Genomic DNA, 13700 nt, shown 5'->3' on the forward strand with positions numbered 1-13700 from the left:
TGGTGGTGTGTTACCCCATTTTACACTGGTGTAAATGATTACAGTTGGGAGATCCAGTTTCTATTTAACACCAGCCTTGGTGAAGCCAGGGAGCCCTGTGACCCGTCACTCTGAGTGCTAGTCTATAGCCTAGCAGCACCAGACTTTCCTGCCAGCCCTGCATGGGTGGCTGCCATTGCAGCCATTGGGAGTCCTGAGTGAAGTCAATGGGTGTCATGCACAGAGACCTGGCAGGGTCACCACGAGAATTTTGCAAAAAGAAAAGGAGGACTTGTGGCACCTTAGAGACTAACACATTTATTTGAGCATAAGCTTTCGTGAGCTACAGCTCACTTCACCAGATGCATTCGTGACCACTGCACTGGTGAGTACTGAAGAAGGGGCTTGAAATACATCAGGTACAAATCCATCCTTTTCCACAGGGACCGGGAGATTCTGGTGTCTTCAAAAATAGAATTAGCAGTGACCAGACACTGGTAGGGTGACCAGACAGCGAATGTGAAAAATCGGGACGGGGGTGGGGGTGGGGGTAATAGGAACCTATATAAGAAAAAGACCGAAAAATCGGGACTGTCCCTATAAAATCGGGACATCTGGTCACCCTAGCTGCTGGTGTTAGACCCCGGAAACTGATGTCCTGTAATTATCCCAGGACTGGACAGAGTCTGAGCAGTGGCTGCCTTTTCTCTTCACTGGTTCCTCTCCCTGCCTGTCTGATCTTTGCCTCTAGCAGGCGTTGCAGCTTCGTCTCTTCCCCTGCCACGGAAGCCCGGGTTACCTCTCCGAGAGCATCTCAGCAAGAGATATCCCGGGCTACACGTCCTGGAGCCTGGCCTGTGCCGTTATGATCCTTCCCCGCGCATGGCCCTCCAAAGCGGCCGTGTGCCCGGCATCAAGGTAAAGCCCCGAGGAACTGCGGCGCTGCTTTGGGGAGCAGGGCAAAGCCCAGCAGTGCTGGCTGGGGCAGGGGTTGTGGGTCAGCCGCGGCATCTGGGCCTGATCAGACTGCAGGATCATGTGACACGGATGCTGCTGTAAACAGTAAAGGTAAAAGAGGGGGGAGGGGGGGGGGAGAAGAGAATTTGCTGCTTCAGAAAACCAAAGATCGGCCTCCCAAAGGTGCTGAAGCTCAAGGCTTTTCCAGCCCTGCTGGCGAGCTGCGTGGGGCAAATGGAAGAGCAGCCAGGAGCAGGAGTGGTTTAGTGAAAAGCAAAGTTTCATTAACATAAAAAGAAAAGGAGGGCTTGTGGCACCTTAGAGACTAACAAATTTATTTGAGCATAAGCTTTCGTGAGCTACAGCTCACTTCATCGGATGCATTTGGTGGATGCATTTGGTGGATGCATTTTTTCCACCAAATGCATCCGATGAAGTGAGCTGTAGCTCATGAAAGCTTATGCTCAAATAAATTTGTTCGTCTCTAAGGTGCCACAATTACTCCTTTTCTTTTTGCGAATACAGACTAACACGGCTGCTACTATGAAACCTAACATAAAAGGCAGCCGGTGAAATTGTTTCAAGCAGCATAATTCACACTGGAGCTAATTCTGGCACGGAAGCAAGAATCATCTCTCCCTGGTACTCCAATAACCCCTTCTCTGACCCAGCTAGACCCAAAGGGAGCTAGGGGGCAGGGGCAGAGAAACCAACTATGCAAATGAAATTCCCAGCTACAGGAACTAGGCGTCAGCTGCCTCCCTGGGATGCATTTCTCAGCCAGACACCTGACGTGCCCCCCTCACCTGTCTTTCTCCTCCCCAGACTGAGTGCTTCTGATAACTGGTCAAGGCACGGCTACTAGGGACCTCTCAAGAGTTAACCCAAGATCAATAAACATACATACTGAACTATCCAACAGTGCACTTTGCAACCTGATCTGGGCTCTTCGGCGCTCTCGGGCACTGCGTTTGTACCTCACCCTCTGCACTGCTGCTGGGATGGGACTGTCTTGGGAGCAGTTGGATACATTCTCCATCGCTTCCACCCCACACAAATATTGGGTCAAGTCAAGTGAAGAACAGATGGGCAGGGTGCTAGAACGGAGAGAGGATGGCCTGCTGGTTAGGGTGTTTGCCTGGCATTCAGGAAGCCTATGATTTGTCCCCTGCTCTGACACAGATTTCCTGCGTGACTTTGGGTAAGTCTCTTAGCCTCTCTGTGCCTCAGTCTCCCATCAGTAATGGGGATAACAGCCCAGCCCTGCCACACAAAGGGGTTGTGAGAGGAACATATTAAACATTGTGAGGAGCTCAGTAGCTGTGGTGATGGGGGGCTAGAGAAATACACCTACCTTCTGAGAATACCCCTGTGCAGGGGAATGTCCTACCTGGTGCAAAGACTCTACAGCCCTGCTCCCCATCCCCGATGGTATGGGCAGAGACAGGAGGAACTAGCCATTCCTTCAGGTTGCACTGGATCTGTTGCCTCTTATAAAGCACACAATACAGTTGTTGTGAGCCATTTTCTGAGCACCTTTTCAGTGGAACATCCATTAACTTCAGTGGATTGGCAGAATGTATGTCCTGCATTGTCTTCCTGAAGTAGATGTTAAAAACCAAGTCCGGTCTGTCCCATGTAGACACAAACTATCCCAGGGCAATGACTGGCAGAGGAGGGGTTTTGCCCTGGTGCCCTTGCCAAAATGCCTCCTAAGTTGTGTGGTGTTGTTGTCTAGCTGTTGCCCTCCAACCCAGAGGTGGCTGCATTTCAGTGGTAGGGGATGGACACAATTTGTGAAGCCCTTGATCCTTGACAGGAGCTCTAGAAATGTAATATTATTAACAATCCATTTGTAGCTGTACCATGCTTACCAGGAGTAATTGCTTGTGGAATCACCCTATCACAGGGTGGCATTTTGTCTCCCATGAGGCTTGTCAGTCTGCTACTGCCTGGAACTATACAAACCTGTTACTTTAGCTCAGACAGCAGAGGCTTGTGGGTTTTAGATCCAGAGCTCCCAGCATCAGTCCCTCCAAGTGACCCAGCCAGAATCCTTGTTACACTTGTACAACCCCCGTAGAGTACTAGACATTTATTTAAATACGTCACTGAAACAGATGAATGTAACACAGCGTTTCATTTCATAGGTGGCCCAAATCCAGTTGTTTGTAGCTGCAACAGAATTCCCAGGAAACTCTCCTCTGCTGAAGATTCTTTCTCAGTGGTGAGATGGGAATAAACATCCCTCTCACTGCTGCATGTGCTGATCCTTGTGCTTTTCTGCTCTGATTTCCAGATCATCCTCATTCACCTGCTGTTGTGCCTGGTCACTTTCTACACAGTCTATTACATGATTGGAAGCATCTGCTCTGGAGCTTTCAGGTGAGGCTGCTCTTTTTGAACTGAGCAGAGCAGATCTTACACTGAGCGCATCCGAGTGAAATAAGGGGATCTGATTCGGTTAGCACAGTGTTGCCTTCCCTTGATTGGACTCTTCCAAAATGTGAGGGTTAGGGTATGGGAGTCCTGCTTTTCTTTTCCCAGCCAGAGCCATGTGGCTCTTGCTCAGTGGTTTGTCTCACTGCTGACCACTTATTTTATTTTCAGTCTAGTTTAGTGTTGATGAAACATACCAGGCTGCACAAACCTGGAGCCTGGCATTCTCTTTATCCACAGAACAAGGATAATCCAGACAGCGGCAAGGTGAGCTTCTCATTAATGTGCCTCACACTGGTCCAGCAAGGCCATCAAGTGAACTGTAGCTCACGACAGCTTATGCTCAAATAAATTTGTTAGTCTCGAAGGTGCCACAAGTACTCCTTTTCTTTTTGCGAATACAGACTAACACGGCTGCTACTCTGAAATCTGTGTAGCTAAGGCACCTAGCGTGTCAAGGGTTACATCTTCAAAGCGCAGTTAGGCTGGGATTTTCAAGGGAATGTAAAGGAGTCAAGCATGCAGGCCCAGATGCACAAACATATTGAGGCACCTAACTTCCAATGATTTCAATGGGAGTTAATTCCTTAATTCCTGAGTTTCTTTTGAAAATCCCAACCTAAATTATTGGCCTCTCTGCTGAGAGTATCAACAAAGGGGGCCAGCGAGCATGAACTGGAGGAGGCAGTTTGTGTGAAGCAGACACCAGCCCAGTGGAAGCTGGACAGGCTACCCCATAGGCTAGCAAACCAGCTTGCAGATGGCACAGTGGGTGCCATTTAAATGGCAACACTTGTCAGCCAATACTACACAGGCTTCATGTTTATATCCTGTTCTAAATATAGGGGGGGCTGTGATAGGATGGATGTGGAGATGCTCTGGAATAACGTATGGGCACCGTATGCTGACCTGGTTATTGGCATGTTTACTCTATGAATACAATGGCTTAGTTTAATAAGGGAAAACAAACAGGAAGGGAAAGAATGGCGGAAAATAAGCTTGAGAGTTGTTGAGGCAATGGCAAGGCTGGAAAAGGCCTGGGAATGCAGAAGAACAAAGGACTTTTGGGAGGGTGAAGAAGGAACATTCTCTCTCGCTCTCTCTCTCTCTCTCGAGAGGAGTTGTTTGGAGGAACCAGAGTGAGACACGGGCACCCAAAGGGGTGTGAGAAGAATTTAGGCCTGCCTAGGATACCACCAGGGGATGATAAGTCTTTGGTTAAATAGATGTGTGTAGATGGTTGTTTTAAAATTCTTTTTCTCTAAATGCTTTGTTCCTACTGAAAAATAAACAATGAGCTGGTTAAGTGTTGGATCACTGTATAGAATTCCACTCCAGGAGTGGTAAAGGCACAAGGCCTGCCACCTGAGGGAGAGCACTCAGAGAGAGCACAGAGTGGATAGAGATACAGTTGGCCCTGTAACAATGACATGCGGTATCTCAGATCTCCCTGTGTAGTATCCATTGCAAATGTTGACTTTTTAGTGGGGATCAGTGTAACAGCCCTTGATCATTTTTAATTTCCTAAATCTTTTCTCTCTCTCTCTCTTTTTTACCCCTTCCAGGCTGGACACATTTGATGGACTTATCCCCTTTGAATTTAACACAGAACCATCTCACTCAAATCCCAAATATCTGGGTAAGTGGTGTGGGGCAATGAGGCCGCTTTGGAATGGATAAAACCACAGGGATCTTTCAAGGCCAAAAGTGTGTTAATATCTGACTGGGAGAGAACAGGATGTGTGAGCTTGGAGGGATGGACTGTGAGCACAGCCACTGGGAAAACAGTGTAGTGGTCCCTTTCTATGGCGAGGAGACAGCACTGTATTTCTTTGCCTTATGGGAATGGACTTTGTGTACATCCCCTGGTAGTACCTCCCATTGGAATCAGCAGAATCTGTATTCCAGTAAACTGTGTCAGAACATTAACTCCAGGATAATTTTGAGGTTTTTCCTTTGTGTCCAATAGGCAAGGACTCTGTACCTCCAGGGCTCCCTGCTGTGAGATGTATCTGCCTTTACTCCAGAATAAGGGTTGTATTCCCTTCTCATTTCTCTAGTGAATTTGCTATCCATGGAACTGACCTACTTCACCAGCGGCCTTCTCTTTGCTGCTCTGCTGAAGCGATGGGTCTGGGACTACGCCATCACTGTCACATTGGTCCATGTGGCACTGACGTCTGTAGGTGCGTTTGAGCCAGGTGGACTCCATACATGATGTAGGGTTTGAAAGTTTGTTGAGTCAACTGGGGAAAAAACAACTGCCTTCATTTTGAACCCATACAAGCTCAGGTTAAGCTTCCACCTGTCTTCCTCCCAAGCTAAGCAGACTCATGCTGTCTCAGTGCTTGGATGGGAGACCTTAAAGAGACACCCAGCTGTTAGAGGAAGTGATGCTGATGATTCCACTGGTAGCGCTCCTTGAGTCAGTATCATACCAGTGCCGTGCTATACTGGGGGGCAAAGAGTGCTGCTAGACTTGCTGTCTCTTGCATGAGATATAAAACTGAGGTCCTGACCACAATGTCCCAAGGCACTTCTTGTAAGGAGTGGGTTGTTCCAGTCAAATTAATTTAATTAAATGCATTCAACTGTATACTTCAATGCCCAATACAGTTTCAACTGAAAGTGGGTTTTTTCCTTCCTGTCCTTAGCTATAGTATAATAGTGCTGTGTGTTTTTACACCGCGGCTGTTTTCCACCCTAGCAGTGGCTGATGTTCAGTGGCAGGTGCGTGTTTCTGAATAGCTCCATGCCCTAGCACGGTTTTTAGAATAAATCCAGCAGGAATTTCACAGTTTCCCTACAACTGGACCTGAAACTTGCCTTGGTGATGCAGCGACTTTGATAGTTAACTGGACACAGTTATTTGTTCAAAACTGAGATCTGAAGTCTGTGGCTTGACCCTCTCTCTGGTAGGAGTAAACTGGGGCCAGCCACTGTTCAGAAATTTGCCTATAGCAGCTGGAGGCGGTATAGGGGCTTCAGGTGGGTTGTGGAGACCCTGATGGCTCTGGGCACGGCAAAAGGGGCTGTCAGGTGGAAACTGAGATCCCTGAAGGTTGGTGGATGGAGCCTTGGGGTTCCGTAGGGCCCATGGCAGTTGGGGGAATGGACCCTTGGGGCTCCGTAGGGTCTCTGGCAGTGGATGGGACTGGTGGATGGAACCTCAGAGCTCTGAAGAGTCCATGGCAGGGGGCAGATCAGAATGCACCGATGCATTCTCCCTCCCCATGCTATGCCCCACTACAACTGAACATAATAATATTTAAAAGACTAATGATCCAGTGAGACCAAAAATTGAAAACAGCTTCAAAGTAAATATGAACATTACAAAAAACAGTGCTACTGAAATGGCTTCCAAATGGGTTTGTCACTTCCAGTCCTGGCCTGCGTGTTTGTTCTGTCCCATTAACTCCTGCGCCATGTGGAACAGCCTCTTTCTTCCTACCCATAGCGGCTACAATGAACACGGGGGAAGAGGGCTTCATTTGTCTTGCAGTACAAGTTCAGCAAGGCACATGCCACCATCTGCGTCCCACTGGTGCTAATGGAGTGGAAACGGACCCATCATTCCTCGGCAAAGGGGCTGAGAGCCTGCCACCCCCGTCCATTAGCTTCCTGGTTCTGTTTTTAGAGAGAGACTAATTGCTTACTCACAAACAAAGCCATTTTACCAGGTGAAAAACAGCTCCCATTTATCCATGGGGAGGCAGGGGAAGGCCATGCAGCTTCTGATCCACATTTACTCTGCCTGCCTATTAGGTCCATTGCATTGATCTCTGAGATGGCATGATTTATATGCTCAAGGCTTGACATGAGTGACTGCAGCTGCTTCCGCTGCAACCGCAGAGCGCCCTGTCTGTCAGAGAGGAACTTTAGTGCTCCAGGATTGAGATGGATGGACAGAGAGAGTAGGGAAGGCAAATTAAAGGATGATGGATGCATGAAGAAACACATGAGGGAAGGAATGAGGAACAGATATATGAATAGATGGATTGACTAGCAAAGAGATGGATGACCTGGGATCGGGTATAGCAGAACAGAGCAATTGCCTATTCAGTCCAGCATTCTGTTGTGGCCAATAGTGAATGCTCCAGAAGAAGGTAATGAGCCCCTATCACCACTATGCACTCAGTTGCACAGACTGCACCTGACCAGTTGTGCAATACTAAACTCTAGAGGACATCTGCTTTCATAAGGGTCCTAGAGAAACAAGGTGAGTGAGGTAATACTCACAGCTCGAAAGCTTGTCTCTCTCACCAACAGAAGTGGGTCCAATAAAAGATATGATCTTACCTACCTTATTTCTCTAAGATCCTGGGATTAGCACAGCTCCAACAACATTGCATGCATGAGCATCTGTAATTCCTGTCCCAGATCCTGGTACTCTGATGCTAGACTCATTCATAGACAAGGCCGATCCTTTTTTAACTGCACTAAGCTGCTTACCACAATAGCAGCACTCTGTGTATAGGAGCTGATCCAAAGCCTATGGACATCCATGGACTGCAGTAGGCTTTGACTTGTGCCATATTGTATCCTAGTATTTAACCATTTTAAATTTGGATAGGCATTTAATATATCCCTTGTTTTATTGCCTTTTACTTGGGAGTGCCCTTTGTAATAGAATGGATAGAAAGAAGCCTGACTGCCCTTCTGTGTCCCATTCATTATTTCAAATCCCTCAGTCACATCTCCTTTTACTCTTCCTCCTTCCCACCGATACACGTCTAGCTTACCTCCCCTGACCTTCTCTGGGCTTTTCCATACATGCATTTTTAGACACAACCTGTCTCTGCGCGGCCTTTAACACTCTTAACGCAGGGTGCTTTAATTCCATTTAGACAGGTTTCAGAGTAGCAGCTGTGTTAGTCTGTATTCACAAAAAGAAAAGGAGTACTTGTGGCACCTTAGAGACTAACAAATTTATTTGAGCATAAGCTTTCGTTATGCATCTGATGAAGTGAGCTGTAGCTCACGAAAGCTTATGCTCAAATAAATATTTTAGTCTCTAAGGTGCCACAAGTACTCCTTTTCTTAATTCCATTTAGTGTAGCTTGCTATTCAGAATCCAAGTGAGGAGTTTAAGTTGGTTTTCCCCCTTTGAGAAAACTAGCATTCAGAAAATCAAAGTAACTAACCTCAGTAAAAAGAGAGCATAAAGCACAGATGTACCTGTCTCTTGCACCTTCCATGGGGGGGGGGGGTCTCAAAACCCATTCATGAGTTAAATCTCCAAACTCTGGAGCTGGAGCTAACAGCACTTCCTTTTTTATAAACAGTTGGGAAAACTTTCAAAGCAGGGGGAAGTGACATGTCCCAGAACAGGGTTAGGGTCTGAGCAGTTCAGTTCCCTACTCTACACAGACTTCCTGTGTGGCCCTGGGCAACTCATTTAGTCTCTGTGTCCCAGATCCACAAAGGTGCTTAAATCCCAGTTTTAGGCACCACTGCGATCCACAAACTCCCCTGTTTGGCTGGCACTGAAATGTTCAGGGTAAAAGTTCCCTCTGTGTCTACGTTTCTGCCTTTGAGTATGCACATTGCTGCCTCTCTCTAGGCATCAGGACACCAATCTCAGGCCTAAGCCCCAGAGCAATTCACAAACTGGTAGAAGAGAGGTAGAGGATCATCTATATCCACGGGGCCTGATCCAGCATATGTGCTAGTCAGAGGCTGCCAACTGGATCAGGTCCCATTCAAAATCTTAGTTGGAGGAGAAGGTGCTTCTGCCCACTTTATAACTTTTAGCCCAGTGGTTAGGGCAGTCACCCAGGATATGGGAGACCCAGGTTCAATTTCCTCTCCTGTCTGATGGGGAGAAAGGACTCAGAGGTCTCCTACCTCAGGAGTGTGCCCTAACTACTGAGTTATAGGACACTCCAAGGTGAGACTCCCTCAGTCTCTCCTGTTGAAGGTGATGTGCTTTGGATAAATGCTTAAAGAGTCATTGGGCCAGAGAGAGGAAGTAAGAATGATTCTATAGTCTAGAGGTTAGGACACCCATGTGGGAGGCAAGAAGCCCACATGCTGGTCAATCTACTACAGTGACTAATTGTTTATAAAAAGTGAACAGCTTCCACAGTAGAGATGGAGGGAGCCCTTCCCATTAAAATATCCCATAGTTCAGCAGTTAGAGCACTCTTCTGCATGGAGACCAGTGTTCAAATCCTTCCTCCCCATCAGGGGAATTGAACCTGAGCCTCCCAGCTGAGTACTCTAAAGACTTGCTTCATTTCCTTCCTGTATTTTGTGTGGAGTGCTGCAGGTGCCTAACTCATTCCCGCAAGAAATGACTGAGGCAAGGAGCTCCTGACTGTGGATTGCAAGCAAAGCTAGATGCCTAAATCCCTGAGAGGGGGATTGTTATGATCTCCCATTGGCTAGCTGAGGCAGCTCCCTGTCTAGTGTGGATCACATTGTACAGTGCATCTCTCCCTGCATTTATTGAATAGGAAACCTGGGCAGCTAACTCAGCACTTGGCCCTCACTTTGTTCCTGTGATTTTCCAGGCACCTCAAAGTTAAGCATTGTGATGCTCAGCATTGCAATGCCTAAGTCCCTTTGTGGCTCTGGGTCCGTGTTCTGAAAAAGGGAGCTAACAGTACATCACAAGGGTGCTGTGAAGATCTATGTGTTAAAAGGCTGTAAAGTGCTTTGAAAGCTACTGATGAAAAAGTGCTATGAAAGAGCTAGGTGATGTTATCTGCTGCTGCCTTTCTGGTCCTGGAGTGAAGTCCTGGCAGAACTCCCATATACATCCAATGGGACCAAGATTTCACCCCTGGGTTTTAACCTCAAGACCTCTCATTATTCATGAACTTAAAAATATACAGAATGATCTCTCTATTTGCAGGAATAAAAGTCCAATTGTCTCAGAGGGAAGCATGCTATCGATTTTAGGTGCAGAACAGATTGCTTCAAACTTAACAGAATTAATATTAAATATTTTTAGGAAGCTAATTAAAAATAAACCCACACACACAGTCCCCTGAAACATTATTAACTCAAAAACAACAGTACCAAGACTCTGAAAGCACAAGGAATTGAAACTGACTGGTCCACTCTAGTTTCATTGTTTAGGATGGGTGAGATTCACTCAAACAGGGCAAATGGTGAATTGGATTTTTTTCTTCATTTTTATATTGAAGATGTTGCAAATTAAGTGTCTTTAAAATCTGATTTTAATCTTAAGAGCAGAGCCAACTCTTGTGGTTTTTGTGTGTATGCCAGTCTCACACTATATGGTATTTTTCTTAAAGCCCCGGCTCCTGGAGCCAGGTGTTTGAGATAGCTTCAGCTTTCATAAGCACATACACACATGCAAAATTCTAGCCCTTCTGACTGTGAAGAGAAGCTTGAAAATGTGACCCCTAAAGGCTCTGAACCAGAAAGCACATAAAAAGTACCCAGAATATTTTAAAGACTTTTGATTTTTTTGGAGAGGAGCCTGCCATGATTTTTGAATGCTTGGGATTGGTAATGCTGTTTTAAGCATGCCCCTTAAAACACATAACTACACCCTTCAGCGGGAATACTGCCCCCTTCTAATCTATGGCTCTCAACATCTTTCACACTGAGCCACACAACTTTCCCCACTGCCCACCCTGAGAAACCCAATTAGCCATTTAGTGATGGGTAAAAGCATGACAATGTTTAAATGACTTGTGCCCCTGCAAAAACAAAAACAAAACCCCAAACCCCAAAAAACAAACCCCAACCAACACCACACCACACATAGAGGAAGTTAGTGATAGAACCAGAAATAGAACCCAGGAGTCCTGATTCTTTAGGCCTAAACAGCTCTAATCACTAGACAGCACTGTTTTATCAGACTATTGATGGTTTTAGTCTCATGGAGAAAGACCATTAGCACTGACATGTCTGATCTGTCGTTTACAGTGATGGAACAGTTCCCTTTGGTGTGGCACTGGTGGCTAGCACTTGGTAAGCATTCAGATTATTTGCAGGTGGGCTCCCTTTATTTCCTCTTCCCAATATAGCTGTTAAAGGGGCACAGGTAAGGGTGCGAGCCCTACAACTATAACAAAGCTAAGATGGTTTGACTAGTCTAGAAGCAACCGCTTTGATCCAACCACAAGCGATTTTTAAAACTACTGAAGCGCACCAGCTGGCCTGTAGCCCTGGGAGTTTGGTTATTAAGTTAGTGATGGAGGAGGATGCAGTATCAGATATTGGCAGTGCATTTCAAATACCCTTTTGCCTATTTCTTCCAGGCAGTGGCCTCTTTATCATGATTTTCAGTGGACAACTTGTGACTCACTTTGCTTGCCCTGACTCCAGTGATCCCACTTTGGACAGCTACTGACATTCTTGAGAGATTCAAGATCAAGGTACTTTACTTCCTAGACCTCCAAACCTGAGCATTTCAGCTGAGCAGTATTTATAGGGACTGCAGTGAGTTCAAGTAGCCGGGCTAGAAAGAAGAAACGTCCAATGCTTTCTGAGGAGTAACTATGCAACTGTGCACCACGAACACTGAAGAGACCTAAATCCCATTTAGCCGCCTCAAAATGATCCAGCACGGTTTGGCATGAATAAAAGCCATTAAGCTCCTTTCATTTGAGAGAGGGTCAAAGAGAAGCTCGTACTAGAGAAACGTGGACTATTTCTCTGTGGGTAAGCTGAAAGGTGTTGACAGTCTATTTGGTCAAGTTTCCCCTTGGACTGCTCTGCAGTTCTAGGCATTTGGAGTTTTGTAATTTCCTGTTCTGCTGTTTAAAGTGCATGTTCAAATCCAATCCTGTGTCTCGTATTTAATAAGCACAGTGATAACTGGATTCAAGAGTGTCACTAGAGCATATAAACGGTCACTTGTATTTTAGCCATGGTCTAGGGGCTAAGCCTGCTGTCCCTAAAGATCATTCCAAACGAGCAGCTGGTGTTCTAGCTACAAGCATCTATTACTCCTACTATGGGAGCAGAGGGTGCTTCCCCCCATGAAGTGCACAGATAAGATGTAAATACAGCTCTTGTCCTTCCAGGCAATAGGGACTAGCTTTGCAGGGTTTTTTAATTTTAAAAAGGAGCTACTGCTATGAGGTATTTTTGGTATTTGCAATGCATAGGGTGATAGTGATATTCATGGATTTTAAGGCCAGAAGGGACCATTGTGGTCATCTAGTCTGATCTCCTTTACAAACACAGGCAACAGAATTTCCCTGAGTTGATTCCTGTTAGAACAAGAGCAGATCTTTTAGAAAAACATCCAATCTTGATTTCAAAATTGCCAGAGATGGAGAATCCACCAATTGTTAATTACCCTCACTTCAAAGTTTGCACCTTATTGCTAATCTGAATTTGTCTAGCTTCAGCTTCCAGCTATTGGATCTTATTACTCCTTCACTAGCTAGATTGAAGAGCCCTCTGTCATCAAATATTTGTTCCCCAAGCAGGTACTAACAAACTGATCAAAGTCACCCCTTAATCTTCTCTGTGTTGAGCTAAACACGCTGGGTAACACAAGGAGCTCAATCCTTTAACCACTCTTATGGCTCTTCTCTGAACACTTTCCAATTTAGCAACATCTTTCATGAACTGCGGACACCAGAACTGGACACAGGATTTTAGCAGTGATTGCACCAGTGCCAAATGCAGAAGTAATATAACCTACTCGAGATTCCCCTCTTTACATTATGTTTATAACATAATTGCCATACTGGATCAGAACACTAGTTAGTCTAATTTCTAAGAGAGACTGGTATGAGATGGGAGTGCAGGCTGTAGTTCTGCTAATCCCAGCAGTGGATGACATGGTGTTAGAAGTATCAGGTCCTGAGAAATGAGAACTTCCATTCTGCAGCTTGCCAGGATGGCAGCACACAGACGGAACTCACTGGACTACTTAAACCGGCATCTCCTTTCTCCCTGCCACAGCTTGTCAGGAACCAGCATGCCTAATGAGAAATATAAGGCACATAAGACGGGAGCATGTAACAATGTGATAGGAGGGTTACCATTTGTCCCAGGCCTTACAGTTCATTATCTGAGATCTCACTAAGGGGAAGAAAAAATAAAGTTCACTTGTGGGAAGGCAGAAGCCCATATCATATTTTTAAAGCGAGCTTTGCACACATTAGCTGAGAAGTAACCAAAGGCAGTGACTATCAATGCCTGTCTGTGTTGATCATGCCTCCTTGACTTTTGTTGTGGCCTGTGTGAACGAGCTGTAATGCAACCCTGCAAAAGAGTTGAAATACAAACATTTGGAGGCAACAGCATGACATTTTGAAGCAGTACAAAGTAAAATACTTGTGATAGTTTGTACTACTGTCTGACCGAAGCGCAGCAGAGGACCTAGA

General features: G+C 45.9%; 1 protein-coding gene across 3 annotated transcripts; it reads left to right on the top strand.

Annotated features, from left to right (window-relative positions):
• The first annotated feature begins 378 nt into the window (after positions 1-378).
• On the top strand, positions 379-13628 carry LOC119845460 (transmembrane protein 244). Of its 3 annotated transcripts, none has more exons than XM_038377747.2 (6): positions 398-897; positions 3236-3321; positions 4941-5014; positions 5436-5561; positions 11281-11325; positions 11616-13628. In XM_038377747.2, the coding sequence occupies exons 1-6, from the start codon at positions 862-864 to the stop codon at positions 11705-11707; spliced, it is 459 nt and encodes a 152-aa protein (XP_038233675.1). In that variant the 5' UTR covers positions 398-861; the 3' UTR covers positions 11708-13628. The 3 variants fall into 3 exon arrangements, with proteins under 3 accessions (XP_043362131.1, XP_038233675.1, XP_038233677.1); XM_038377749.2 differs by lacking the exon at positions 398-897 and adding an exon at positions 1856-2137; XM_043506196.1 differs by lacking the exon at positions 11281-11325 and having other exon boundaries at positions 379-897.
• Positions 13629-13700: the final 72 nt, after the last annotated feature.

Source organism: Dermochelys coriacea, chromosome 19 (genome assembly GCF_009764565.3).
Source record: "Dermochelys coriacea isolate rDerCor1 chromosome 19, rDerCor1.pri.v4, whole genome shotgun sequence".
NCBI classification, from domain to species: Eukaryota; Metazoa; Chordata; order Testudines; family Dermochelyidae; genus Dermochelys; species Dermochelys coriacea.

What these genes read in the sequence shown, in the direction of transcription:
- LOC119845460 (XM_038377747.2), top strand. Translation starts at nt 862, where the DNA reads ATGGCCCTCCAAAGCGGCCGTGTGCCCGGCATCAAG. An exon ending in GCCGTGTGCCCGGCATCAAG is followed by an intron (nt 898 to 3,235) that starts GTAAAGCCCCGA and finishes TCTGATTTCCAG; the next exon opens with ATCATCCTCATTCACCTGCT. An exon ending in ATCTGCTCTGGAGCTTTCAG is followed by an intron (nt 3,322 to 4,940) that starts GTGAGGCTGCTC and finishes TACCCCTTCCAG; the next exon opens with GCTGGACACATTTGATGGAC.